Raw genomic sequence first — 27,916 nt, 5'->3', positions numbered from 1 at the left:
AAAATAATAAAAATGTTTTTAACATGTTAAATCTACAAACAAACGATGAAAATAGATGAAAAGAATATTTAAACAACCAACAAATTCTCCTAAAACTGGAAACAATGAACATAATGTTTATCGACTAATCTATGACATTGGTTTTATTCACTCCTGATTAATAATTTGCTAAAATGGCTACCGACGTGTTCGGTGACCTATCTCTTTTTGACGAATTTGAAAAGGACAGAAATTCTAGCGCGTCATTTATAAAATATGATGTCACAAATGAAGGACAAGAAGACAAGAGTAAAATATTGTTTAAAATTGGAACGTCTGATGATGAATCTTCATCAGAATCCAACAGTGAATCTGAATCAGAAAGTGAAACTGAAACCGAAAATAGAGATGTCGACAATGTAAATAAAACTGACTCTGAGAATGTCGATCAAATAAACACAACAAATGAAAAAGTGGAATCTAAAAACACTACCTCATTTAAACTACAACATGAGCGTATCCTTTTATAAAAATGTTGCATAAAGAAGTTGCACCAAATAGGGAATTACTCAAATATATTTGATATATGATAACCTTCTTTGTTTATGAAATTGATTGTTTGTTCAATTTATTTTCATTTAGTGCATATTCAGTACAGCAATAATTGAATCAAAAACCAAGTCGTAGGATCTTCAAAGGATGTCATGTATACAGTCATACAGTTGTATTTGAATATGATAAAGGCGGGAAATCTGTTTTCGCATATAATTTACTGAACCTAAAGAATTTGGTTCTGTTGACCCTAAATCACTTTTACTTTCGTTCTCAATTCCCCCCTTATTTAAAAACGTAAACTGGTACCGTTTTTTTTGTCAATTATCAATGATTATTTTAAGAGTCGTGAATCTTTCAAGGATCAGCTTCATCATTAGATTTAAATGACATGTTTTTTAAATTGTACCTGTATATTATATATTAAGTTGCACCTGTTCTTTTTGTTTATTAAATGTAAAAAAAATTGCATGCACTCACTAAACAATGTGGCAGTTGACGGTGGCTTGTTACTGGATGAAGAAGAAGAAGTATGGCAAAATGAACATTGCATGATGATCAAAAAAAAAAGAGAGAGACAAAATATTCTAAAAGTCTTTTTAAAAATCAATCACACATAAAAGTATTAAATTAACATTTTGACATGAAAATTTAAAAAATAAAAAACAATCTAACAATTCAACCAGTACTGGTATTTGAATAAAGATAGGGTGTGAACAGACTCAGGAGGCCAAGGTGTAGGGTCAGGGTATGAAATTAGGAGGGGGCCACAGGTCAATGGCCTTTGAAATTTTGTGTGGGCTACTTAAAGTTAACCTTTCATTATGACATATCATGATAACATGATGAAGTGGTAAAGTTTCTTCACAAATATTATTTCCAATCTGATACACATTTTTGATACCTGTTAATTTAAGTTTGTATCGAAAGATAAAGTTCTGTTATGCAGCCTTCATGCCTTTTTGTTCAGTTTACTTGATAAAAAGAATGAGGAATGTTTTGACCTTAACACTGAACAGGCAACAAGTACAAGAGATTTGCTGATTTAATAGATTCTACAAGGTAAGTGTTTGACAAATTTCTGTAACTTTGATCAGATTATTTTGAACTACAATGAACTAGTTTATTTTTAATGCCCCCATGGTATTGGTGGGGCTTCAACCTAATGTTATGAAATTAAAACACGATGCTTATGCTTATTACCACAAAACACAGATCAAAAGTTTGGTTTTTGGTGGTGTTTCTTTTACCTTTCTAGAGTTATGCCCCTTTACAAATGTAAAATTTGCTGAATTTTTGTTTCCTTTGTCTAACTTTAGTTTTCTCTACCAAATGTAATGAAACTTGTACACAATGCTTATTACCACAAAACATAGGATCAAGTTGCACTTTGTTGTTGTTATTTTTACAGTTCTAGAGTTATGCCCCTTTACAAATGTAAAATTTGCTTAATTTTTTGTTTCCGTTGTCTAACTTTAGTTTTCCTCTACCAACATGACCAAATGTAATGAAACTTATACACAATGCATATTACCATGAAACTCTGATAAGTACACATTCGGGTAGCCTCACATTTACTGGTTTTGAGTTATGTCCCTTCATAACATTATATACATCCTTTCTATAATGTAGTGAATTTTATATTTACAGGAAAGTTGCAGACACTGATAGCCCTGCATGTCAAATCCTCTTTCATAATAATAAATTTTCAAGGTAAGTTATATTGATTCCAGTACAGTTAATTCCTTTTTTGTTCGTGTGCAATGAAGGCATCCAAGGGAAGAAATAGCCATGATACAGGCCATTGTCGTTATTGTCTTCAATAATGTTCAGTCTGTGGGTAAACTTTCTTTTGGTAGTAAACATTGCATTTCACATGTACACTGGCAGCATCAGTTGCAGACAAGAAATCCTTCTTCATCTAAAAAACTCTGCCTTTTCATCACTTCCAAGCTTTGATTTATCTTAGAGTCTCAGTTATTGATACCATTGCAAAGTTGAAGAATGGTGCAAAATGAATAATATGTTCATCAATACCAAAAAAACTAAATGTTTGGTTACTGGAACAAGTCAGAAGTTATCAACCCAATCTTTTCAACCAAATTTAGTAATAAATTCAGAAACACTACAAAATTCATCATGTGAGAAATTATTAGGTGTTAAAATTGACAGCACCCTTAGCTGGAAAAACCAAATTGATCAAATTTGTGCTAGCATTTCATCAAGAATATACCTTCTTTCTAAATTAAAGAAATTTTTAGATATAAATGCCAGGAAAGCATATTATAACGGGTATATTCTGCCTCTCATCGATTACTGCTGTATTATTTGGGGAGAATGTAAAAATGAAGGGATAGTAAGAATATTAAAACTTCAAAAAAGAGCAGCAAGATTAATTCTTGATGCAGACCCATTATCCCCTTCAGCCCCCTTATTTAAAAAACTTGGTTGGATGACAGTAGAAAACAGAATCAAATACCACAAATATTTATTGCTATTTAAATGTATGCGGAAAGAAGCACCACAGTACCTAATTCAAAAGTTTCAACTTATATCTGTAAATAATCCTTATGCTTTAAGGGGTGTTACTCAAGGTAATTTGATAGTTCCAAAGCCAAAAACTGAACTGTTTAAAAAATCTTTTGCTTATTCTGGATCAGTTTTATGGAACGGACTACCTTATGAAATGCGTAAAGTGCAAAACACTTATTCTTTTAAACAAATTATAAAACAATACTTGAGACAGTCCCAATATTCAGTCTGAAATGATTGCAACTATTACTCTTAGAATGTATGATTTTAATGATTTGTATATATATACTAGGTCTATTTACTACATGCAATATGTAACTGTTTCATATCTTTTAATCATGGTACATGTACATTGAACTATTATGTCTATACAATTGTGTTTATATGTTGTATGTTTGCTTTTTTCTCTTATTATTATCATTTTGTTTTTACTTGTATTACATACATGTATATGAGGGCCTCAGGGAAGATTAGTGATTGTAACTAACTGTGTTTACCCTCTTTAAATAAAGAATTTATTATTATTATTATTATTACTCACTCACTCACTCCAGTTCAAAGAATTTCAATCATTTCAATAAGTGTTACATATAAAAGTATATTGATTCTATAATATAACAAATGCAAAATACATTTCTAGTTCTAGCTTAAATGACTGGTCGTCAGGTCAGTACTCACCCAATAATAGAAACTGTAAAACAGTTAGATTTACACAAAATTCATCATTAGAAGCCTTGTTCTAATGAAACCTTGTGCAACAGATTTTTTTTTTTTATACTATTATCTTGTCTCAAATAATACCATGATAGAAGGTGAGATTATTACAAATGAATGAATAAGTGAAGCTGGCTTAACAAAGAGTACCATTAATTTAAAATTTATTGAGAATTTTTTTTTTTTATCTCTTTTAAAAGAGAATCAATCGCTTATCCTTATCAAATATGTTTTCCACTAGTGCTTACTGCTTAGCTTATATTAATATGATTTTTATTTGTGTTGATTTGCCTGACACTTAATTAAAAAGTGCATGACTGAAGCTTAATTTGTACATGTCAAGAGCTTTTATATTAGCTGCTATTACATATACATGTTTTCCTGTGCTCATGGTGTAAATATCATGAAGTGTACTAAATATACACTTGCAAAATCCTGAAAATGTTAACACTACATGAACAATATCTACTGATTTTATTAAAAACCAAACATTTGTTTGTCTGTTTGTACAAAACTAAATATACACATTTTTATTGTCTTCATTAACCCTTAATTTCTTTCGGTCTGGGTCATTTGAACTGAAAGGAAATAAAAACCTACTTTAATCAACCAAAACAGTGTATATTAAATGCATTTAGATTTTGATATGAAAACACATAATATGTTGGAGATAATTTTTATTATAATTTAAATTAGATAGATTTATCTCCCTTTGTACACAGTATTTCTGTATTAAAAAATATTTGAACACAAGTGGATAGGTTGCTCTTCACTACAATAGTAATTTGTTTTTTAATTTTTATTATATCTTTGATATTTACACTATGATCTCAAATTTTCTTTCTTTTTGTTTCTTTTATTTTTTATGCTTGTTTTTCATTTTGACACAGTATTACTTATTATATGAAAACTATGATGTATTTAGGATACAGCAGGAAATTAATGCAGACAACGTAGAGGAGGTCAGACATTTCAGAGTTACACTATCACTTATTTATATAAAATACTATGGGAGAATCGATCGCATTACACATGGACCATAATTTGCTATTGGGCTCGTTTCCTATAACTATAGAAAAGTGATAAAATTGTGAATTACTGTAAGAAAAGTTGTAACTACATCTAAAGATGCCATTATTTTTATCAATATACAAGTGTATGCTACTCTTACCTAGAAAAAAAATTGAAATATACAAATTTCAATGATTCTACAACCGTATTTTTGTGTCGTTTTTCGCGTTATTTTTTGCTTCCGAAGAGCATAACGCTGACTGATTTATAGATAATCGTCACCGGCAAATTCATAACTTTTGCTTTCAAATAACAAAGAACATCGACCAATAAGAATAGTCAGAAGAAAATGCCGAGAACTATAAGTATTTATGTAGCAGATGTAAGAACAGTGGCGTGACTTTTGTGTCCGATTTCGTAACGCTAATTTTAGATGATGTAATCTGCTTTGTTGAAATAGAATTCTTAAAAACAATATGCAAATATGAACTCTCGCGAGATGTTCAAACAGGTTAATCAGAGATGATTTACATTCTTGTTTTGATCTTCGTAATAATTAAGTAAGAAAATGACGTTATCGTTATGCGTTACATTTCACACGAAACAGAAGTCCAGTTATTTATTAAAATTGTTTTTGTCCTTAAGTTCTAATTATTTCCAGTCATACGTGAAACATGTGACTAACATGTGATCACGCCCTTACAGCCGGACATACGATATACTAGTTCTAAACATTGTTTTTGTTTCCAACGGGATGTTAGCAAACATAATCTGTAGACTTGTTTCGACTTGTTTAAAAAAGGAAAATACAATTTTCAAAGAGATTGCGCCGGGGGTCTATTATTTTTCCTATGTGCATAATGTTACATACGATCTTGTGTGAAAATAAATGCCCAATGACTTGACAAAATCGATTTCAGATTTGACCGACATTTAAACACACTACGTTTCCCAATAACAATGTAAAGGGTCCTTGGAAAACTCAATTGAAATTACGTCTCTTATCATGGTGCTGATGTTCGTTGGATTGATTTTGCTTCAGCAGTAAATATTACTGGATATTTTAGGTGAATGAAGATAATTAAATGAAAAATGCATGTTAATATACCGTTACACTTGGAATGTACAAAGTTGGTAACTTTGTCACAGTTTTTAATTAATTTTTTTTATTCATGTGATGTTCTGCAAACACTTTTCAGAAACGCAATAAACTTGTCAAAGGAAAAGTAAACATTTACCAGGCATGACTTGAAAGGAAGTACTTTATTGATTTTAGCCCACTAAAGTAGGTTAAAATGTGGAAACCATGTAGATGGTGTACAGGTCACAAATATCACATGTTGCCTATTTCAAAGATTTTAATTCCAAGTTAAACCTTTTTTTCTTTACTGGATTTAAAGAATTTTACGTTGCCAATGATTTGGAATAAATTTTATACAACTGGAATTTCAAAACCAAATATAAATATATTTTTTTGGCCAAAACATCAAGATACAACGATTATGGTATCCTGTATTAATGAAGAAAATATGGAAAATTCTGAATAAATTGTACTAATTGTTTTCAAAACAAGCACATATTTAGGAGTTTTATAATACTGTTACATTTAAGATGGATTTTAATAAAAAGTATACTGTTCAGATTATTTTAAGCAGATTTTGCAACAAAATAAAACTAAAAAAATGCTTTCGGTTTCTTATGGTTTCCTGTCACGTTTAAAAAAAACTTTAATATAACATTGAAAATAGATTTTAAATATTAACATGAAGCAAGTAACACTAGTAATGGTGTTTATTTATGGCTTTTGAATTATATTGTGCAAAATAAAGAAAATAAAGATTGGTTTCCTGTTTGGTTTCCTGTCACGTAAACAGTGAATCAAAATGTATTAATTTTTTCTTGAAAAACTCAATTGTTCCATTCATACTTTTTTAACACCAACACAACCCACAAAATAAAAGTTAAAATTTTAGAACTTGTAAAAAAGGATACAAAAAGAAACCAAAGGCCGAATACCAAATTATGGTCCACTTATCAAATCTCCAGTATTTATTATTCAGCTATAAAAATAAATGAATAAATGAGTGATAATGGTATAAAAATTGTTTCATACAACTGTCAAGGTTTAAATTCAAAGGAGAAGAGGAGAGATGTTTTGGATTATCTAAAAGCAAAAAATTGCCGCATATATTGTTTACAAGATACACATTTTTCAGATAAAGAAGAAATATCAATAAAAAATCTATGGGGAGGAGACTGTATTTTCAATTCTTTTGCAACAAATAAAAGAGAGGTAGCAATATTTTTTACCAAAAACTTTGAAGACAAGATACATAGGATAAAAAAAGATGATCAAGGAAATCTGTTAGGAATTGATATTGAAATTGAAGGAAAAAGAATAACTTTGATATGCTTATATGGTCCAAATAAAGATTCACCTGAATTTTATTCTAGAGTAAGTGATACAATAGAAGACTTGAACAACCAATCAGTTATAATAACTTGAGATTATAATTTAGTCCAAAACCAAAATCTTGATACTTATAATTACCAAAATGTAAATAACCCGAAAGCCAAAGAGGAAGTTTTAAATATAATAGAAAATTATGATTTAACAGATCCCTATAGGGAATTGTACCCTGAACAAAAAAAATTTACATGGAGAAAAAATAATCCCATTAAACAAGCAAGATTGGATTTCTTTTTATTATCGCAAAGCCTTAATCAACATGTACATGATATACACATTCTTAACAGTTATAGATCTGATCACTCCCCAATAATGTTACATTTAAAGATGAATAACTTTATAATTGGTAAAGGTCTATGGAAATTTAACAATTCACCTTTACATGACATTGAATATTCAGCTGCTGTTAAAGAGACTATAAATAAAGTAAAAGAACAATATGCATCACTAGTATACAACAGAGAAACATTAGAAAAGATAAATTACTTAGAAATTCAATTTACTATAACCGATCAACTCTTTTTAGAAACTTTATTAACAGAAATTAGAGGAAAATCAATTGCATATGCTTCTTTTAGGAAGAAACAAAAAGTTGAAAAAGAAAGAATACTATTAGAAGATATTAAAAAACTAGAAGAACAAATATTGTCAGAAGAAATATTTTTTGAAATTGAAAAAAAAGAAAACTGAGCTTAAAGTATTAAGACAAGAAAAGATGAGGGGTTCTTACATCAGATCCAAAATGCAATGAATAGAAGAAGGAGAAAAACCTTCAAACTTTTTTCTAAATTTAGAAACAAAACATTTTATAAATAAAACTATTCCAAAATTAGCCAATGAAAAAGGTGACACTATCAGTGAGCAAGATAAAATATTAAAAGAAGCAAACAATTAATACAAAAGGCTTTATACTAAAACAGAAAGTTTGAATAAGGTCAACCTAAAAAATGAAATCCCTGATACTGATATTAAAAAAATAATAATACCATCAGAGAATCTTTGGAGGGTGAAATTACTTATGATGAATTAACAACAGCTTTGCGAAAAATGAAAAATGAAAAAAGCCCTGGGTCAGATGGTTTCACAAATGAATTTTTAAGTTTTTTTGGATAGATATAGGAAAATTTGTATTTCGGTCTATAAATAATGGTTACGAAAAGGGGGAATTATCAATTACTCAAAGACAAGGTATTATAACCTGTATACCAAAGGATGATAAACCTAGACAGTTCATGAAAAATTGGCGACCAATAAGTTTACTAAATACCACATATAAACTAGCATCAAGCTGCATAGCTGAGCGTATAAAATTAGTTCAACCCCAAATTATTAACAGTGATCAGACTGGTTTTATTCCGGGTAGATTTATAGGGGAGAATACTCGTCTTATTTACGATATATTATTTCATACAGAACTAAATGATTTACCAGGACTGCTCCTTCTCATAGATTTTGAAAAAGCTTTTGATTCTGTATCATGGAGTTTTATTGAAGAAGTTTTAGATTTTTTCAATTTCGGCCCCTCTATAAAATAATGGGTGAGAACCTTTTACAAAAATATAAGTTCTGCAGTTTCTCAAAATTGTATTTTATCTGAATTCTTTGAAATTCAAAGGGGTTGTTGACAAGGGGATCCTTTATCTCCTTATATATTTCTTTTATGTGCAGAAATACTTGGAATATTAATTAGAAAAAATAAAGAAATAAAGGGAATTAAAATAGATGACACTGAATATTTGATCTCTCAATATGCTGATGACACGTCAATTATTCTTGACGGTACACCAAAGTCCCTTGACGCATCTCTCCGCTTATTACATAAATATGCTGAAATGTCTGGTCTCCGTATGAACTTAGACAAAACTGAGGTGGTATGGATAGGAAAGAAAAAATATAGTCAAGATACCATGTGTGTAAAGTGGGGATTGGAATGGGGTTCCAGTAGGTTTACACTATTAGGAATAAACTTTTCTGTCAATTTGCAAGAAATGGAATCTTTGAACTATTATCCTAAAATAAAAGAAATTGAAAATATAATCAATATTTGGTCTAGACAAACACTTACTCCAGTGGGAAAGATAACGATTATCAAGACACTAATTATTTCAAAATTAAATCATCTATTTCTAACATTACCAACACCATGCAATACTACTCATTGCTACTGTTAAACAACTTATTGTACACTATATTCATTTATTTGGGAAAACAAGCCTGACAAGATTAAAAGAAAAATATTATGTCTGGAACATAAATTTGGGGGGCTGAAAATGTTAGATATTGAAGAATATATAAAAGGGTTAAAATTAACGTGGGTTTGACGGTTGCTAAAAAACAATACAAAACTCAAAAAACTTATAGAAAGCACAGAAAATATTAATATTGAAGATCTAGTATTTCTAGGCCCACCAAACAAATGTAAAAAACCCTTTTGGAAAGATGTTTTTAAAGCATGGACAGAAATGCAAAATAAACTTAAACCAAAAAATGAAGAAGAATTTTTAACAGTTTCACTTTGGAATTATGAAAATATTAAAAGAGGGACGAAAGATACCAAAGGGACAGTCAAACTCGTAAATCTAAAACAAACTGACAACGCCATGGCTAAAAATGAAAAAGACAAACAGAAAAACAATAGCACACATGACACAACATAAAAAACTAAAGATTAAACAACACGAAGCCCACCAAAAACCAGGGGTGATCTCAGGTGCTCCGGAAGGAGTTAAAATAGGTAGCAGATCTGTGTTCTATAAAGACTGGGCTGATTATATGCTGGTTTTATATATATGCTTGATGTTTTGTCTATGTTTATAACTACATGTAGGTTCCTCTAAGTTATTGCCTGTATGCAAATATTTGAATAAATATATCCTGCAAGTAAAATATATTTATTATTTTTTTTTCCAAAATTCAAAATTTCTGTGTTTTTTATTTATTTATTCTTTATAATTTATTAATTTTTTTTATCTTTTCAGATTTATTGATCATTCTATATTGATAATGTTTTTAGTTGGATATATTATAATTTACAATGATTTATGAATGTATATATTACAGTTAAAGAAACTAACAAATACTAATCAAATTAATTCTATGCTACTAATGGTTAACGAGGCCAGGATAAGGTACGGGTATTTGATGTATCCACTAACAAATGTAAAAATATCAATAAAGTATGATTAATTGAAATGAAAAAAAAAAAAAAATCAATCTTGATGCATCTGTGGACTCACAAGTTTTGAAAATGGTGAGTCCAGACAGATTTTGATGAGTCCAGGACTCACGGACTCGCCTTAGTGAGAACCCTGAGTCCAGTTAAAAGAATGTCAATCATTTCAATAACTGGTACATATAAAAGTATATTGATTCTATAATATAACAAAATACATTTCTAGTTCTGTAGTATAAATATAAAAGTAACAACATATTCAAGTTTTGCTTTCTTCTCCAGGAAATACAGGACGAATATAGAGAACTTCATCGCTGGTTTGTTGTATAAAGAAATGTTTGATAGTTCTGTCCTTCCAGAACTTGATCTTGAGGTATTATTATTTACAATATTTTATTTTTTTATACAATATTTATACTGTACATTATCTAATTAGAACTACTTTAAGTGCTTAACATAAAACAATCAATGCAGTTAAAAGAGGTGTTTAATATTAAAACCATCAATCAAGGACTTATATACATCAATACAAATAAAATGACATAAAATTTTTAACATGTCATAGATGCCAACCATTATGATTTTTCCGTAGTTTTTCCGATTTTGCGATAAAAACTAAGCTTTTACGGTCAAAGTTGAATAGTTACGAACTCCCAATCATGGCCATTCAATTTTATAAAACGCGGATTTTCATCATTACTTTCCGTCCTGGTCCGGTATTTAGAAAACGCCAATGTAATGCTTCCGGTTTCTCAGGAGTTATCAACCTATTGTTGGGTAACTAACTGACTTCCGAAGAGGCAAACTTGCATTATATGAAATAGCTTTCCCCCTTTCTCTACTTCTCCTTGACAAAACGAAAATGTAAGAGTCCAGATCATCTGAACAAGTAATGAATGGAATACATACTACACACAACATGTTAAACGACAAATTTTATTGCACATTACTTTGCAACCACTCGTCAGTAATTTTTATTGGTAAATGCACGTGTATGAATGATTACTGAAAACTTTTCAAAAATACTGAAAATTTGTTAGTTTGTTACTGATTGTGTCAAAAGTTGGTTGGCATCTATGACATGTCAGGAAAAAGATCAATTAAAAGGTATAGTATCAAGAGAAATAAAAGAGGGGTGTATATTATTGAGAGCCAGCTTATAATTATAAAATATAGAAATGACCTGAAAATGGCATCCCAACATCTTTTTCTTTTGAGCAAAGAAATGTTGGTTTATTTTAAACTAAATTATTCATGTGGAAACCTTATTTCATTTTGATCTTTTCATTTGACTTCGCTGCCTTTTTTTCTATTATGCCCAGAACAAAGTTAAGTAGAGTTTATTTTTGACCGGTCTGTCAGTCCATTTCTTGTCATCACAGCTCTGAAACCACACAACAGAACTTAATGAAACTTTGAAGAATATAAGGATATGAATTTTCTCTTATTAATTGTGTTACATTTGTCATTTTGGTGGCTTTCATAGCTGACTATGTGGTATGGAATTAGCTAATTGTTGAAGGCCATAGAGAATTTACAATTGTTGTTAAATTTTTGGTCATTTGGTCTCTTGTGGAGAGCTGTTTTATTGGCAATAATACCACATCTTATTGTAAACCCATAGAAAATAATTAAATTTTTCTTAGAGTTATGCCCCTTTGACCTTAGAATTATACTGCTGAAACTTTTTGTATAATGCAACTTTATTTTTATTTTGCAGCCTTCAACCTTGACCTGTGTAGATATCAATGAAAAACTAACAGCTCCTCAAAGAAATAAGTCCATGTGGTCATCGCATGCAGTAAGTAATAGACTTTTTAAAAATGAAAAAAAAAACGTTAAACAAAAACATACTAAAAAGAATGCTATACATGTCAAACTGAACAAAATGTAAAACAATTCCTACTCGAAAACTAAATTTATGTATGAAACAATGAAAATGAATGAAAAACAAGTTCACAACAAATGTAGAACCCCAAATTATGTACAATCTCCTGAGTTTGTTTCATATTATTAACTTAAATCAGTCATTAATTGTTTCTCTTTTGCTATTTAAATATCTTTACCATTTGATATGGCCCTTGTAGAATAAATATATAGATAGTAATGACACTTTCCCTGTTGAAGGCCGTATATTGACCTATAATGGTTTACTTTTTTTAAATTGTTATTTGTATGGAGAGTTGTCTCATTGATACTCACACCACATCTTCCTATATCTACTTTAATGATTTTACTAGAAGATTCTTCCTATCAAACAGAACTGTGTCATTTCTTTGGAACTAAAGGTGAACACAGGATCTTTGGTCCAATCAGATTGCAATGATTATTATATTTATTTCAGATACAATTCAAGCCATATTGTAATGTTTAATGTAATTTTGTATTTCAGTTAATTGGTTGTTCACATATTTATCAGTATTTCTTGATAGATACCCTAGGGTGGCCTCTTGTTAACCTCAATCCATCATTAACAGACAGCTGGGAAATACCAAAGTATCCTTCTTTTTAATCATACATTGTATGTAGCGGTAGTTATTGGTAACTTCAAAGGTAAAGAATAAAATGTAGTTGTTTATATTAACAACGGAAGATAATAGTTTCATTTAATTACTCGCCAAAACGTAATACTAAAAATAAATTAAGGACTGAAAGTATATATACATAATTTTTATATGAATTTTAGGCGCAATTACTACATAAGTCAGCTGCCTACCAATATCAAAAAAAAAAAAAATAGTTGCAGTTAAAATTGAAAGCAACAGTAAATCTACCGTTTACATAGGCCAAGCATAAAACACAATACAAGTATCTCCTTATACTGCTCCTTCTCTTTTTTTACTTTTTTAGTTTTGAAAGTCTTTCATGATTTGAAAATTTGAAATAAAATTGAGAATGGAAATGGGGAATGTGTCAAAGAGACAACAACCGACCAGCAGAAGGTCACCAACAGGTCTTCAATGTAGCGAGAAATTCTCGCAACCGGAGTCGTTCTTCAGCTGGCCCCTTGACAAATATATACTAGTTCAGTGATAATGAATGCCATACTAGTTTCCAAATTGTACACAAGAAACTAAAATTAAAAAAGTACAAGACTAACAAAGGCCAGAGGCTCCTGACTTGGGACAGGCGCAAAATGCGGCGGGGTTAAACATGTTTATGAGATCTCAACCCTCCCCCTATACCTCTAGCCAATGTAGAAAAGTAAATAAAGAAACTAATTGATTCAAAAGAAATAGACACTTAAGTGTTTAAAAAGTGGTCAAAATCTTTAGTCAGATGAACCGAAAGTTTGACTGTTACCCAGATAATATTTGAAAACCATTTGACTAAACATAGACAAAGTATGGTCTGGTCAGTCTTTTCTTTCCATTTCAGTTTTTTTTTCGGTTACTCATAAATAATTTCTAGCTAAATATTTAAATAACAAATCTAACATTTAGCATGTTTATATGATATATATCCAGTTGAAAAATAATTAAAACAAATAATATTTTTTGTTTATTTTTATTTTAAATGTGGTACTGTAAATTCAAAAATTAATGCTATTTTATCTATCATTTTAGAATAAAATTGGATTTTAGATTTTGCGAAGTTGAAAAAAAATCCTATTTATTTCTTTAAAAGAATCAAAATGGGAGTTTGAATTATTGCAATTATCATGATTATAACCCTGTTGCATTTTTCGCAATTTTAAAAACATTGCAATGAATTCTTAATTAACAGTATTTCTGTATTATTAGTAAGTTTTCCTGAACCATCAGATTTGAACAATGTTTCTTAGATCCAATACCATTTGATGAAGATGAATCTGTCAGAGTCAAGCCAGGAAGGTAAGATTGTAACTATTTATAAATAAAATGAAGTATGGTTACCAATGACACAAAAACAAAAATAAAAAATATGGAACTAATAAGCACTTAATGGTCAATAAGCCAAATTCTTATCATTCAATATTAATCTATATTATCTATCAGTCTAAGACATAACACAAAGTAAATAATAGAGACCATAAAATAAACCAAAAAGACAATTTAATCCAAAATGTGAACAAGCTATTTCTATTTACATAATTGTCATTGCATTGGTTGCTGTATTACTGTAGATTTATTTAGGTGGGTGCACATTTTTGTTAAGAAATAGAAAATTGTATTTTCATTGATATTTGATGGTGGTTTTTGTCAAATTGTACATTTAAGCTTGTATTTTTTTTACTTTGTTGATAATTTAAAGGAGAAGGTCCAGTAAGACCCCTTTTCGGCCCCAAAATATAGCAGTTTTACAAAATTTTTAAAATGTAAACTTTTAGTGGTTTATTGGACAGTAGAATGCTTCTGCTACATAAATATGGGCTCTTTTTGACAATACAATATACATATATCGGGTACTAGCACCATTAAGTCATGCTAAATTACTAAAATCTTCACAATTCTAGCATTTTAGTTAAATTTTAAACTGTTTTACTTATCCTGATTATGGGAGGTGATCTTGACTGTAACAGTACAAGTATATATTATTTTTCAGACCCAAAGCCACCTGCTTTAATTGTGGTGCAGATCACATGATCTCAGAATGTCCAGTTCCCAAAGATTTCCAAAGAATAAAGAAAAATAAATCTGAGTTTTTAGACAAGAGTGGTGGTCCACATGGTCCAAGTCAAAAGCTCACAGGGTAAGCTAAAAATCAGATTTTACAATTTCATCTTCTGTATGATTTGTTCCTTAGATTTCTGTAAGATGGTTTATTTTTGCAGAGATTATTTTTTTTAATTTCCAGAGTCAATAGATATAAGAAGATATGGTATGAGTGCGAATGAGACAACTTCCCATTCTAGTCACAATTTGTTAAAGTAAAGCATTATAGGTCAAAGTATGGCCTTCAACACGGAACCTTGGTTTACAAGGAACAGCAAGCTATTTGTGAGGTTAAATATTTTGCATTTTTATTGTCCTTAGCTTGTAAAATGTAAACATTGTGTTGGAAGGATGTATTTTCAGGAGGAAAAGGATTGGACTTTTAAACTCTTATCTTAAAATTTTGAGGGGCCACACCAATTTGAATTGTAGTTCTTCAGCATGATTACTGTTAATTTAGAAATTATTGTGATGTTTTTATTATTGCAAAAAATGTACGGTTATAATTACAATAAAAAAAATATATATGAATAAAACAGGATTTTTCTGAATATTGCATAAATAAAATCGCATTTTAATCTCGCAATAATAAATGCATAAAATAATTTCTGAATTTACAGTAGTGTTAAACATGCTTTATATTTTGTTGTTTTTGATTTTCAGATCCAGGTATCACAGAGATGATGATCCAAGATTTGCTACATTCAAACCAGGACAAATCAGGTATTTATAAAGTAATACAAGGAATACTGTGGATTCATTATTTTTTATGGATACCAATTTTTCATGGATTTCGTGCGTACAGGTAAACCACGAAATTAAATGTTAAACGAATGACAAATTTTCTGTAGGCTGGTATGCAGACCTCGGCAAAACTATGAAATTAGATATCCACGAACATACAAGTTTTCCTTTGTCCAAGAAGATTAGAACCCACGAAAAATAAATGAATCCACAGTATTTATAAAGAAATACAAAGGATAATAGGGATCATATTGCAAATAATGGAAAGTATAACAGACTCAACTAACAACATTCTACTCCATGTATAAAAAAGATACAACACATGGTCCAAATAGCCTTCTCATCTAACATGCAACACATTCAAACCTTTTGCTTTGAAGAAATAGACTTATAATCAATATGTACATAGATATAAGAAGATGTGGTATGAGTGACAATAAGACAACTCTCCATCCAAGTTACAATTTATAATAGTAAACCATTATAGGAACTATTACAGTATAATTGTATTGAATTGCTTATCTAGAATTCATATGAACCTTGAGAGATTGGCTACAAAAGATAACAAAAACAGTGGACAGTACAAAAGATAACAAAAAAAGTGTAAAGCACAAAAGATAACAAAAAAAGTGGACAGTACAAAAGATAACAAAAACAGTGGACAGTACAAAAGATAACAAAAAAAGTGGACAGTACAAAAGATAACAAAATGAGTGGACAGCACAAAAAATAACAATAAAAGTGGACAGTACTAAAGATAACAAAAACAGTGGACAGCACAAAAGATAACAAAAAAAGTGTAAAGCACAAAAGATAACAAAAACAGTGGACAGTACAAAAGATAACAAAAACAGTGGACAGTACAAAAGATAACAAAAACAGTGGACAGCACAAAAGATAACAAAAAAAGTGTAAAGCACAAAAGATAACAAAAACAGTGGACAGTACAAAAGATAACAAAAACAGTGGACAGTACAAAAGATAACAAAAAAAGTGGACAGTACAAAAAATAACAATAAAAGTGGACAGTACTAAAGATAACAAAAACAGTGGACAGCACAAAAGATAACAAAAAAAGTGTAAAGCACAAAAGATAACAAAAACAGTGGACAGTACAAAAGATAACAAAAACAGTGGACAGTACAAAAGATAACAAAAACAGTGGACAGCACAAAAGATAACAAAAAAAGTGTAAAGCACAAAAGATAACAAAAACAGTGGACAGTACAAAAGATAACAAAAACAGTGGACAGTACAAAAGATAACAAAAAAAGTGGACAGTACAAAAAATAACAATAAAAGTGGACAGCACAAAAGATAACAAAAAAAGTGTAAAGCACAAAAGATAACAAAAACAGTGGACAGTACAAAAGATAACAAAAACAGTGGACAGCACAAAAGATAACAAAAAAAGTGTAAAGCACAAAAGATAACAAAAACAATGGACAGTACAAAAGATAACAAAAACAGTGGACAGTACAAAAGATAACAAAAAAAGTGGACAGTACTAAAGATAACAAAAAAAGTGGACAGTACAAAAGATAACAAAAAAAGTGGACAGCATAACAAAAAAAGTGGACAGTACTAAAGATAACAAAAAAAGTGGACAGTACAAAAGATAACAAAAAAAGTGGACAGTACAAAAAATAACAAAAAAAGTGGACAGTACTAAAGATAACAAAAAAAGTGGACAGTACTAAAAATAACAATAAAAGTGGACAGTACAAAAGATAACAAAATAAGTGGACAGTACAAAAGATAACAAAAAAAGTGGACAGTACAAAAAATAACAAAAAAGTGGACAGTACAAAAGATAACAAAAAAAGTGGACAGTACAAAAGATACCAAAAAAAGTGGACAGTACAAAAGATAACAAAATAAGTGGACAGTACAAAAGATAACAAAATAAGTTGACAGTACAAAAGATAACAAAAAAAGTGGACAGTACAAAAGATAACACAATGTGCACAGTACAAAAAATAACAAAAAAAGTGGACAGTACAAAAGATAACAAAATAAGTGCACAGTACAAAAAATAACAAAAAAAGTGGACAGTACAAAAGATACCAAAATAAGTGCACAGTACAAAAGATAACAAAAAAAGTGGACAGTACAAAAGATAACAAAAAAAGTGAACAGTACAAAAGATAACAAAAAAAGTGGACAGTACAAAAGATACCAAAATAAGTGGACAGTACAAAAGATAACAAAAAAAGTGAACAGTACAAAAAATAACAAAAAAAGTGGACAGTACAAAAAATAACTACCACATCTGACCATGCTGACTCCAATTAAGAATTACTGACAACACAGCTCCAGATAATGTAGATTTATTATTTTTTGTCGGATACCAATTTTCTTGTACAAGGAAACTACAAATTTTAGAGTCAAACAAATTAAAAATGTTTCAAAAAAAATGTGCTTGGACTTAAACAAAACAACAAAATCAAATATCCACATATATGCAAGTTTTCACCAGTCAATGAAAATTGGTACTCATGAAAATAAATGTATCAATAGTAGCCTGATTCAAGATTTGCTACATTCAGACCATTTTCTTAAAAAAAATAGACTTATAACCAATATGAATTCATTGTTTGAATTAAACTAATTTTAAAAATAGAAATCTTATGATCCTTGACAGCTTGTCAATAGAAATTGGCAGGTCAAACAAGCCTGAAAGTATTGCATATTAGAATACATCAATTTCATTTTAACAAGCTGCCATCTAAAGTTCAACAATGGTCGTCCTTCAAAAATACAGAAATGCTGGTTTGTCAATTTTCTTGTTTTTATGATTATTTGCTTTTTTCAGTGTCTGACAGAGTGAATAAGTAATCTGTGTTAGCCAATTGCTGAACAAATTATACTTCATGTACTTTTCACCAACCAATTGTTGACTAAGAATCTTGTGTTAGGTGCATCTTGGATAAGTTTTGATTCAATAACAGAAATAACTCAATAGATTGCAAGTATTAACTCTGAATAAAAACTATTGTTCCTATACATGTTTATATGTTATTTTACAGTGATAAACTGAGAGAGGCATTAGGTCTATCCCCTCAACAGATACCTCAGTATGTGTACAGAATGAGGCTGTTGGGTTACCCCCCAGGGTGGTTAGAGGAAGCAAAGAAACAAGGCTCTGGTCTCATGTTGTTTGATAAACATGGAAAAGGTATTGTTAATTCTGAAATTATTGCATGCATTTATTATTGGGACGTTTGAAGAATTAGTTAAAAATGCAAGATAAATTATCTGCATTTAGGTTTATGCATCAGATGTCACATTGCAATTGTTGCAACACTCAACCAGTCACACTTTTGCATTAATAAAACCAAGCACTAACTTCTGAAATTCTTTTAACATTTATACAAACTCTGTTAGACATAGGACACCCATATTTAATTTATAGTTACTAAACTTACGAACAAAAATTGTTGACTGCATATTTTGCATGTGTACAACTAGTGGCAGATACTTCTTACCCAACTATTGTATGTACTTTTTAAACATTCAAATAAATGAGGCTCACTTCTATAATTTAATGGGCAGACTATCGGTTCGAGTCCTGGTGGAGACAAGCAATTTTGTAATGAAATTCATGCTCTCCAGTTACATTGGTGCCCAACAATAAAAACCCACGGTTAGAAGAAAATACCTAGCCAGGTTATAATATAAATATAAAAAGATAAAGATATCATCATTATAGAGTGTAATGACTCTTGAGGTGGAGGAAGTGTGACGGGATTGCTTCCCTTAGAAAAACTTAATAGTTACTTAGTCAGCCATAAGCGGTTGAGCTAAGGAAGTACTTCTTTAGCTCAGTCGGTTAACACGCTGCCTTGTAACACAGAGGTCCGGGGTTCAAGTCCCGGTGGAGACAAGCAATTTTGTAATGAAATTCATGCTCTCCAGTTACACAACATTAAAACTGGTCTTTGATGGTTCACTGCCAAAAATACAATATATAGGAGAAGGAGAAGGGACTGCTCGTCTGCAAGACAAAATGTGCTTGTAGGATCATATGTTCTCCTTCAAACTCTTACTTTTGACCTACCATGATAAAATTCTGACAACCTGTTGGTCTAGTACAAAATAGGGTACGTTCTTATCTTGCTTTAAATATGTGATTGTCTAGAATATAATTAGACATGAAGCAATCATCAATCAATTTCTCATTGTATCTTATGATCCTAAATTTGTGAAAAACTGATCACACAAATGTTTGTTGGTCAGAACTTTCTCCATTTAAATTTTTAACAACTTTTATCAATTATTTATTTGGTCTAGATAAACACAATAGCTAAAAGTTAAACAGGCAAATGTACTTACAACATTGTTTTTGTGTAGTTTGTTAAGGTATGAATAGTCACATGACATACCTAACTTATACATTGTAGAAGTGGACATAACAGGACAAAGTATGGAAGACGGAGAAGTCAATGAAGAAAGAGTTCAAGAACGTAAGGACTATTTTAATAAAATTAATGTGGGGACCATAGAAAGAGAAGTTTTGTATCTGGACATGGCTTGTAGGTCATTTATGTTCATTTCAAATCTGCAAAACTGCCTAGAGAACTTTTGTTTGTTGTGGGGAGATTTTTATATGTGTTATCTTACTGCAGTCATCCATATTAATAGATTGAAATTTCCATCTCAAATTATTTCAGGGTTGTGTCCCCTTGATCAATAATAATTTTTCTTGTTTCTTATTTTTTTGTTGATACATAGCAAGTTTTAATATAGTTGTTATCTTGTAGATTTTTGATGTGTTTTAATTTCAAATTCAAGAAGCAAGAAAAAATTGTCTTTATGTACTCAATGCATAACTGGGCCAAAAATGAGTCTCAATTACCCCTTCTCAAATGCTGCATATATCATATTGAAATATTGTGTTCTCATTTTGTAGGCATTGCCTCTTTCAAAACCAATCCTGCATTAGATTTGTATGGTTTCTTGGTTTTGTTATTTTAAACCTCATTTCTGAAATAATTTATAGAAGTAAGGTTCAGACAATTAAAACGTCATACTTAAAATTGACAATTTAAATTTGTTCTGTTTTTTAAAAGGAATTTTAGGTTTAACTAACATAAATGTATGTTATTTACTATGTCATCTGAGAAATTTAACTGAAGAACACATTTGTCAATAGAACCATGATATAATGGGATTCTTTTGGCATGATAAAATAATTCAGTGTTACCATTAGATTTAGTTGTATTATAGAGAAATGTTGTTCATTCCAGATTTTTTTCAGTTAAAAAAAAGAAGATTTATGTCCCCTTGATTACTAATTATTCCAATATAAACACTTGTTTATATTGAAAAATAAATTACACTTGAAGTTAATATTTTTTGGTGAGCATGTATATTGTACAGTGGTCAACATTGTCAAATGTGTTGCACAGGAAGTATTAAGAGACTTACTACCTTAATCATGCATCAGTACTCGTTCTAATTTTACAGAATTATTATGTACTACTAACACTTTAAAACATTACCTTCTCACATCAGACTTAACATATATATATATAACTACTTTTGCCTAAACAATTTTTGTTTAGCAGCTGTTTTATAAGTTAGAAAAATATTAAAATGACATACTAAAAATGCAAAAATCCAGAAAGAAAAGAAAAGGCTTTAATCAAAGATTATGAAAGTTTTTATTTATAACAGCCCAGTTATATCAAACAGAATTAAAAGACTACCCAGGTTGAATTGTGGATTAAATTTGATTTATGTTACAGCCCAAATAGATCCCAACAAAATAATGGACTACCCAGGATTTACTGTAGAGTTATCTGAAGACTTGGTTGATGTAAGTATTGTTTATTCAGCTATCTGTGACTAGAGTTCCCAGGTGTTTTAGATTTTACTTCAGGGTTCTTATATCAAAAACTTATACATATTAACTAAATAGGGGAGATAAGCAACATATTTGAAATATAGTATGGAAGGTATTGTCACATTCCTTCATTATTGTTACTCTTTTACTTTCTTTGTGAAGAAGAGATAAATCCTGAATTTGAAATGCAGTTACATTAAATTTCTATCACATTTTCTCAGCAACATTAATTGTAGCTCTATGATGTTTAGTACCAAGGTTCAACTTGATATACTGTATGACATGTTTGCAGTTTTGTTTCTGATCTACATTTAGTTTTCTGAAATTGTCTCTATGTTTGATGACATGTTTGAAGATTTGTTGCTTTTCTTCTTCCTGTTTACCATACATTAGTTCTTGTTTGGTGTGATGGAATTATCTTGATCATTCATTAGGGGTGATATATATTTATAAGCAGTAGGTTAAACTATTATTTTTCTAACTTAGTTTCGTTTTTTTATACCGGAATATTTCCTTCTATTCATAATTATTTGAAAATTTGTTCATCATAACACCATTCTCAAAGTACTTTAAATTTATAAATTCCATACAGTCTTGCATAGTTCTAATTTTGTAATGTAGCAATAATCATTATCATTATTTTTATGATGAACACAGTTATATACTTTTTTTCTTTCTTTAGGAGCATGCAGAGTTAGGCTTCCCTCCATTACAGCCTCATCAACTTAAATCAGCTTTATTCCAAAGACAAGAAATGATGGTAGTATTTATTTTAATTATTGGAAAAATCTATTATTATGTTTGAAAAGTAGTATGTGAAGGAGATTAATAATGACCTTCGGTCCCAAAACACAAAAATACAGTAACTATCAGTTTAAAGAAAAATGTTTGAAATCAACTTGAAAAGGTATGAAAAAGAAGCTTGAATGCATCCCATCTTATGCCATCATAGTGACTCACATTGAAGATTGACTTAAAGATTTTACTTATATTTGCTGTAGGTTAGATACAAAGGTGTGGGCAATATTTCCCAGGAGGAAAAATACCTTTAAAAACAATTTTTGCTACATATTTGATAAGCAGTATTATAATATTGAAACAATCAACTGTGTGTTAAACATGCAGTTGGTAGAACAATTGTTTCTGTAGGTCCTAATTTCTTATCATAACACCAACTCCATTTGATCTCTGGTTGATAGTTGTATCATAGGGTCGGGTGTTTCTCGCGGAATTGAAGACCTATTGGGAACCTTCTGCTGTTGTCTGTTCTGTGGTCGGGTTGTTGTCTCTTTGACACATTTCCATTCTCAATTTTAATCATACCACATCTTCAAATTTTTATATTTGTGTGTTCCTGGCATCATCACTGGTACTCTAACCTTCTGTTTCATACTTTCAGGATGCAATGAAAAAAAGAAAATTGGAACAGGACGAACAAGTTACAAAAAAGAAGATGAAAGTTGAAGAAGCTGAAATGGAAATAGAAGGTGAGAGTGATTAAGTAAATGGATACTTAAACCATTAGAATATATATTATTTTTTATACTGTAGCCATGTTGCTTGGTATTGGGTTGGTACTCTTTTGGCTCCTTTAAAAGTGGAAACAATATTTTTACGATTTTTACAAATTCTGTATACTGCTCTGTAGGAAAACTTCATTTTCTTCAACAAGTAAATTTGTTTATTTATACCTAAAAAATATATAACCCACAAATAAAAATGAATATTCCAGTATAACATTCGTAAAGCTTTAAAAACCTTTAAATCTGAAGTGGATTAATTTACCTTGATGAGAGGAGATAAAATCTTATGATGATGTGGGGAATATATGTAAATGCGGTTAAAACTTTTATGTACTTGATGTGGTGTCAAAAATTCTTTATTGTTGTTGCAGGAATTTCTCTTGTATTAACTACATGATACAATTTTTTATTCAAATTAATGCTTTACATGAGTAATATCTTTATCAGTCTCAATTTCAATTTGATTGTGGCATCGTGCTCCTAGGAAGTGTAAGTGGTACTAAAAATAAACATTTTTAATGCCTTGACAATATTTCTGACTGAAGTTATGGCAGCGGTTAAAGAACACCAGTCATATTTTGATTAAGTTCGAAAATAAGCACAGATCTAATATTTGTTTTTCATTTTTAAAGTGCTATCACTCCTTCATTTTCTCTTTGGAGATTGATGAGATTTATTTTCAAGGTTAACATCAGCAAAATATGAGATAAGCTTGAAAGGCAGCATTATTCAAATATTTTTTGAGAGTTATGCCTCTTTGAAATGTAAATCAAAGGGAAAAGAACACTGTAAGCACTCTTACATCTTAATTTCTAATTGGAGAATTTATGTCCAAAAATATCTCAGAAAAATTTGATATTCAGCACTGATCAATTTGTTACACAGAGGTTCTCCCCTGTTAAATATAAGTCATATGTAAACTTCCAGTATGTCAGGGTTTTTGCTTATCTGTAGTAATCTTGTTGAACTTTTTTATTTGTAAAAAAGTATGTATATGCTTTGTTTAAAACACTTGAATTTGTAGAAAAAAATCGAAAACATATTTTCTGATATTTCTTCATATACTATGATTTCTGTTTCCTTTACAGATGATGAGACTCATGCTGACAGAAATGGTGAATTTTTATCTCCGTACAGTAGCTCCCCGGTTGCAACAGAAGGAAGACATAAAAGACGTGTTCCTCTACCTGGTAATCCTCCTTTACCATGTGACACACCTCCAGGAAAACCTCCTCTACCAATGGGAACACCTCCACCCACACCTGAGGAAATCCTACGTAGGAGAGGACATACCCCATTATCAGGTCAACCTCCTTTACCTATGGCTACACCTCCTGGTAAGCCTCCTTTACCATTAGGAACACCTCCTCCAACTCCAGATATGCCCAGTCCAATTCATCGTCAGCTGTCAGCACTCAGTGCTAAATCAGGAAGATCAACTTCACCTACATTAGACGATTTAGAAAAACAATACCAGTTAATACAGGAGAAACTTTGTCAAGATGAGAATGTGGATGACATAGAATTACAGGTGGTCGACAGTATTGAAGAGGAGGAAGAGGAGGGAAGTCTTCAAGATTTATCAGGTGCTCAGTTAACACGTCAAGGATCAACGACATCTATACAGACGTTTGGTGAATTAGGGACAGGAAGTCCATCTAATTCTCTTCCTGGTACGCCAGGGGTTAACATGGATGACTCATTTATTAATCTCAGCTCATCAGAGTTATCAAAGAGTAATTCTATCTCGAAAGACTATGGTACTCCCATTTATATGAGAACAGTCAGTAAAGAAAAGCTGCCCACGGCTTCAAGTTTTGGGCAAGGTATAGAGGATCATATGCCGTTTGAAAATTTGCCTGATTCAACAGGAAGTTATAGTAAAATGTCCAAATTGATAGACAAAATTAGGAGTAATATCAAACGGAAGAAAAGATGATGGATACACAGTTATAGGGGTATCAAAGTTGTCTCTACTCATTTTACAAGATTTGACATATTCAGAAAAACTTGTAAAACTGGATGCATAGATGAGTGAAAAATCTTCAGAAACAAATGTGAAGGTAAAAAAAAAGAGAAGATATCCTTTGGATTTAAATGATAGTTGTCTTATTTCAGGTCACAGAATTTCTCTTATTTTCACTTTTTTTTTAAGAATTTGTTATTGCCTTTGCAGTTTTCATACATAACACAGTTCTAGTGAATAATTGGAAAACAAGAAAGTAGATAGTATTTGATAGAAAGAACAAATTGAGAGTATTTTTGTGTGCAGAAAAAAAACCAAGATAGGTAAATAAAGAAGAATGTTTTTGATCTTTTCTTAAAACAGATAGGTGCTGTTCCATTTAAGCATACTTTGAACCAAGCTTCAGAGTGAGGTAATATTCTATTAAGGAAAATTTAGAATTTCTATTACAATTTCACTGACTCCAGCTTATGTGTAGGGGTCAAAGTGCCTTCCCTGTGTACTATGCTTTTCTGGAACAGCTCTAAATACAATTACAAGAACTGACATTTGTGTACAGAATAAGACACAAGGTGGTAAACATAAGCTTTTGATGATATGTAAGTTTGATGAATTTACATCTTCATGAATTTTAATATTCATGCTGAAAAAATGTAAATACCTTAAAAGCATTTTTTAAACTTTTATTTTGTTTGTGAAAGGTCTTTTAAATATGATCTACAATAACTTAAAAAGGACCCAGATGAAAATCCTTACATTTAATATATTTTTTTTTAGTAAAAAGTCTTATAAATTCAACTTTTTTTTATAAGATTAAATGATTAAAATAGAAATGAAATATGAGATGAAATATAAAATCAATGAGATGTTAGGTATACATTCATGTGTCAGCAACCAAACTACACAGTACTGTACAACTTTATGTTTATATGTACAACGCATCATTGTTTAACATTCATAGCTCATTTTAAATTCATCATATTGAAAAGTAAATGTATATTACACTGAAATTTTCTTGACATGAAATTTTCTCATTTTTATTTGATAATTGTCACAGCAAGATGGCTGTTAATTATTTTGCACTTTGATTTTATTACTATCAGAAAAACTTATATTGTATGCTTTCTTACTTACACTATTGGATAGACAGATCTACAATCATTCATTCTATATTATATTTTATAATGTTACAGAAATATTTCAATAAGACACTATGGCACATTTAATGGCAGCTATATGTTGTGCTTCAAATATGTATTATTCATGAAGTTGTACAAATATACAGAACTTTTTCTCTCTGTTTTTAAATAAATATCATAATTTTAGGATTTAATGCTCTGAATCCATCTTGAAAACGCTGCTGTAGAAGAAGCGGTTGAATTCATTCTGTTTGACAGGGACAGAAATAAAAGAAAAATAAAAGTATTTTTAACTGTTACATGTGTTAGTTGTGTATTTTCATATATATAGATATCTGAAATGGCTGATGGATAAATTCATATATTTGACAATCTCTTGATTGTTGTTCTTCAAATGAACCACTTAGAATTTACTTGCAGTCAGAACCTATAAAAAAAATGCACCAACAAGATTTATAATAAAAAAAATCATACATTTAAAAAAAGCAGAAATAAAGGCAACAATAGTATACAACTGTTTGAAAGTCATTTAAACTCGATTGAGAGAAAACAAATCCCAGTAACAAACTAAAACCGAGGGAAAAACATCACATATAAGGGGAAAACAAGGAAACAACAGAGACTAAAGTGCAACAAAAAACCAAACAACAATGTAACACACACAGACGAATTTAATATTCTGGTGATGATAAATTAGAGCATTTTAACAATGTTCAAATATCATAAATTTGTTAAAAGCTACAAGTGAAGGCAAAAAAAAAAAAAGAAATCTGGAAATAACAAACTCCAAAAGTTTACTGACTTTGTGCCTTGACCAGCTAAGTATTTTCTACAATGCATGCACTATCAGCTATGTGAATCAACACGGTCAAAGTCACAGAATATGACTTCATAACTAAATCTACAGATCAGACATCTTTTCTTGTATCTAAAGTTCTAAGACAGCGAAAGACAGTGAGCTGAGACAAATCATCATCATATGAATCAACCATTTGGTAATGGTTACCATTAAACTTCTTTTTCAATTGTTATCCATCCGTTTGAGCTTTTGATTTTGCCATCCGATTAGGTACTTTCTGTTTTGAATTTTCCTCGGAGTTTCAGTATTTTTGTGATACTAATTTTTCCTGGTATTGGAACAGTTTTTGTTTCAAGAGCACATGCCTATTTTGGAAGTGTGTTTTGTGGGAATGTACATGATCATAACATGAACATTGTTATACGCTATCTGATCTGGTCCCTTATTGAGGTCAATTCTAGAATTTTATTACAGGGGAAATTATTATGGCCATTGTATGTGTTAGTCTGATAAATTCATGAATTGGACCTCTTATTCATGTTACGGTAGTGTGGTAAAAGTTTATGAAATGAGTTTTGAGTAAATACCATAAGAAAGGATATTGTCAATTTCCAACATATGACACACATGTCATGACTGACCTTCAAGTATGCTCAAGGTCAAATGTTTTAGAAGCTTTAACACAAATTTGGTAGCATGAAATGAACTTAATAGAATTACTTTTGTCTATAGTAAATTTTACATGGTGAAGTAACATCTAGATAAAAGCAAAACAATTTTATGTATGGATCTGTTGCATCACAGGACTTAAAATATTTCAATCCTTTATTGGT

At 30.3% G+C, this 27,916-nt stretch overlaps 1 protein-coding gene across 1 annotated transcript; it reads left to right on the top strand.

The window, feature by feature from the left end:
• Positions 1 to 149: 149 nt before the first annotated feature.
• Positions 150 to 26,583, top strand: LOC143074946 (zinc finger CCHC domain-containing protein 8 homolog). The gene is made up of 15 exons (XM_076250147.1): positions 150 to 495; positions 1,551 to 1,593; positions 2,182 to 2,244; positions 10,713 to 10,803; positions 12,151 to 12,231; positions 12,823 to 12,926; positions 14,195 to 14,263; positions 14,955 to 15,101; positions 15,728 to 15,787; positions 18,838 to 18,986; positions 20,212 to 20,274; positions 21,559 to 21,629; positions 22,339 to 22,416; positions 23,056 to 23,143; positions 24,268 to 26,583. Exons 1-15 carry the CDS (start codon positions 174 to 176, stop codon positions 25,116 to 25,118), a joined length of 2,280 nt encoding a protein of 759 aa, XP_076106262.1. The 5' UTR covers positions 150 to 173; the 3' UTR covers positions 25,119 to 26,583.
• The last annotated feature ends 1,333 nt before the right edge of the window (positions 26,584 to 27,916 follow it).

Source organism: Mytilus galloprovincialis, chromosome 5 (genome assembly GCF_965363235.1).
Source record: "Mytilus galloprovincialis chromosome 5, xbMytGall1.hap1.1, whole genome shotgun sequence".
In the NCBI taxonomy this organism is placed as follows: Eukaryota; Metazoa; Mollusca; class Bivalvia; order Mytilida; family Mytilidae; genus Mytilus; species Mytilus galloprovincialis.
Note: the sequence above shows the minus strand (reverse complement) of the source record. Positions and strands in the feature narration are given on the sequence as shown.

What these genes read in the sequence shown, in the direction of transcription:
- LOC143074946 (XM_076250147.1), top strand. Translation starts at nt 174, where the DNA reads ATGGCTACCGACGTGTTCGGTGACCTATCTCTTTTTGACGAATTTGAA. An exon ending in GACAGCTGGGAAATACCAAA is followed by an intron (nt 12,927 to 14,194) that starts GTATCCTTCTTT and finishes CTGAACCATCAG; the next exon opens with ATTTGAACAATGTTTCTTAG. An exon ending in GTTTGATAAACATGGAAAAG is followed by an intron (nt 18,987 to 20,211) that starts GTATTGTTAATT and finishes TATACATTGTAG; the next exon opens with AAGTGGACATAACAGGACAA.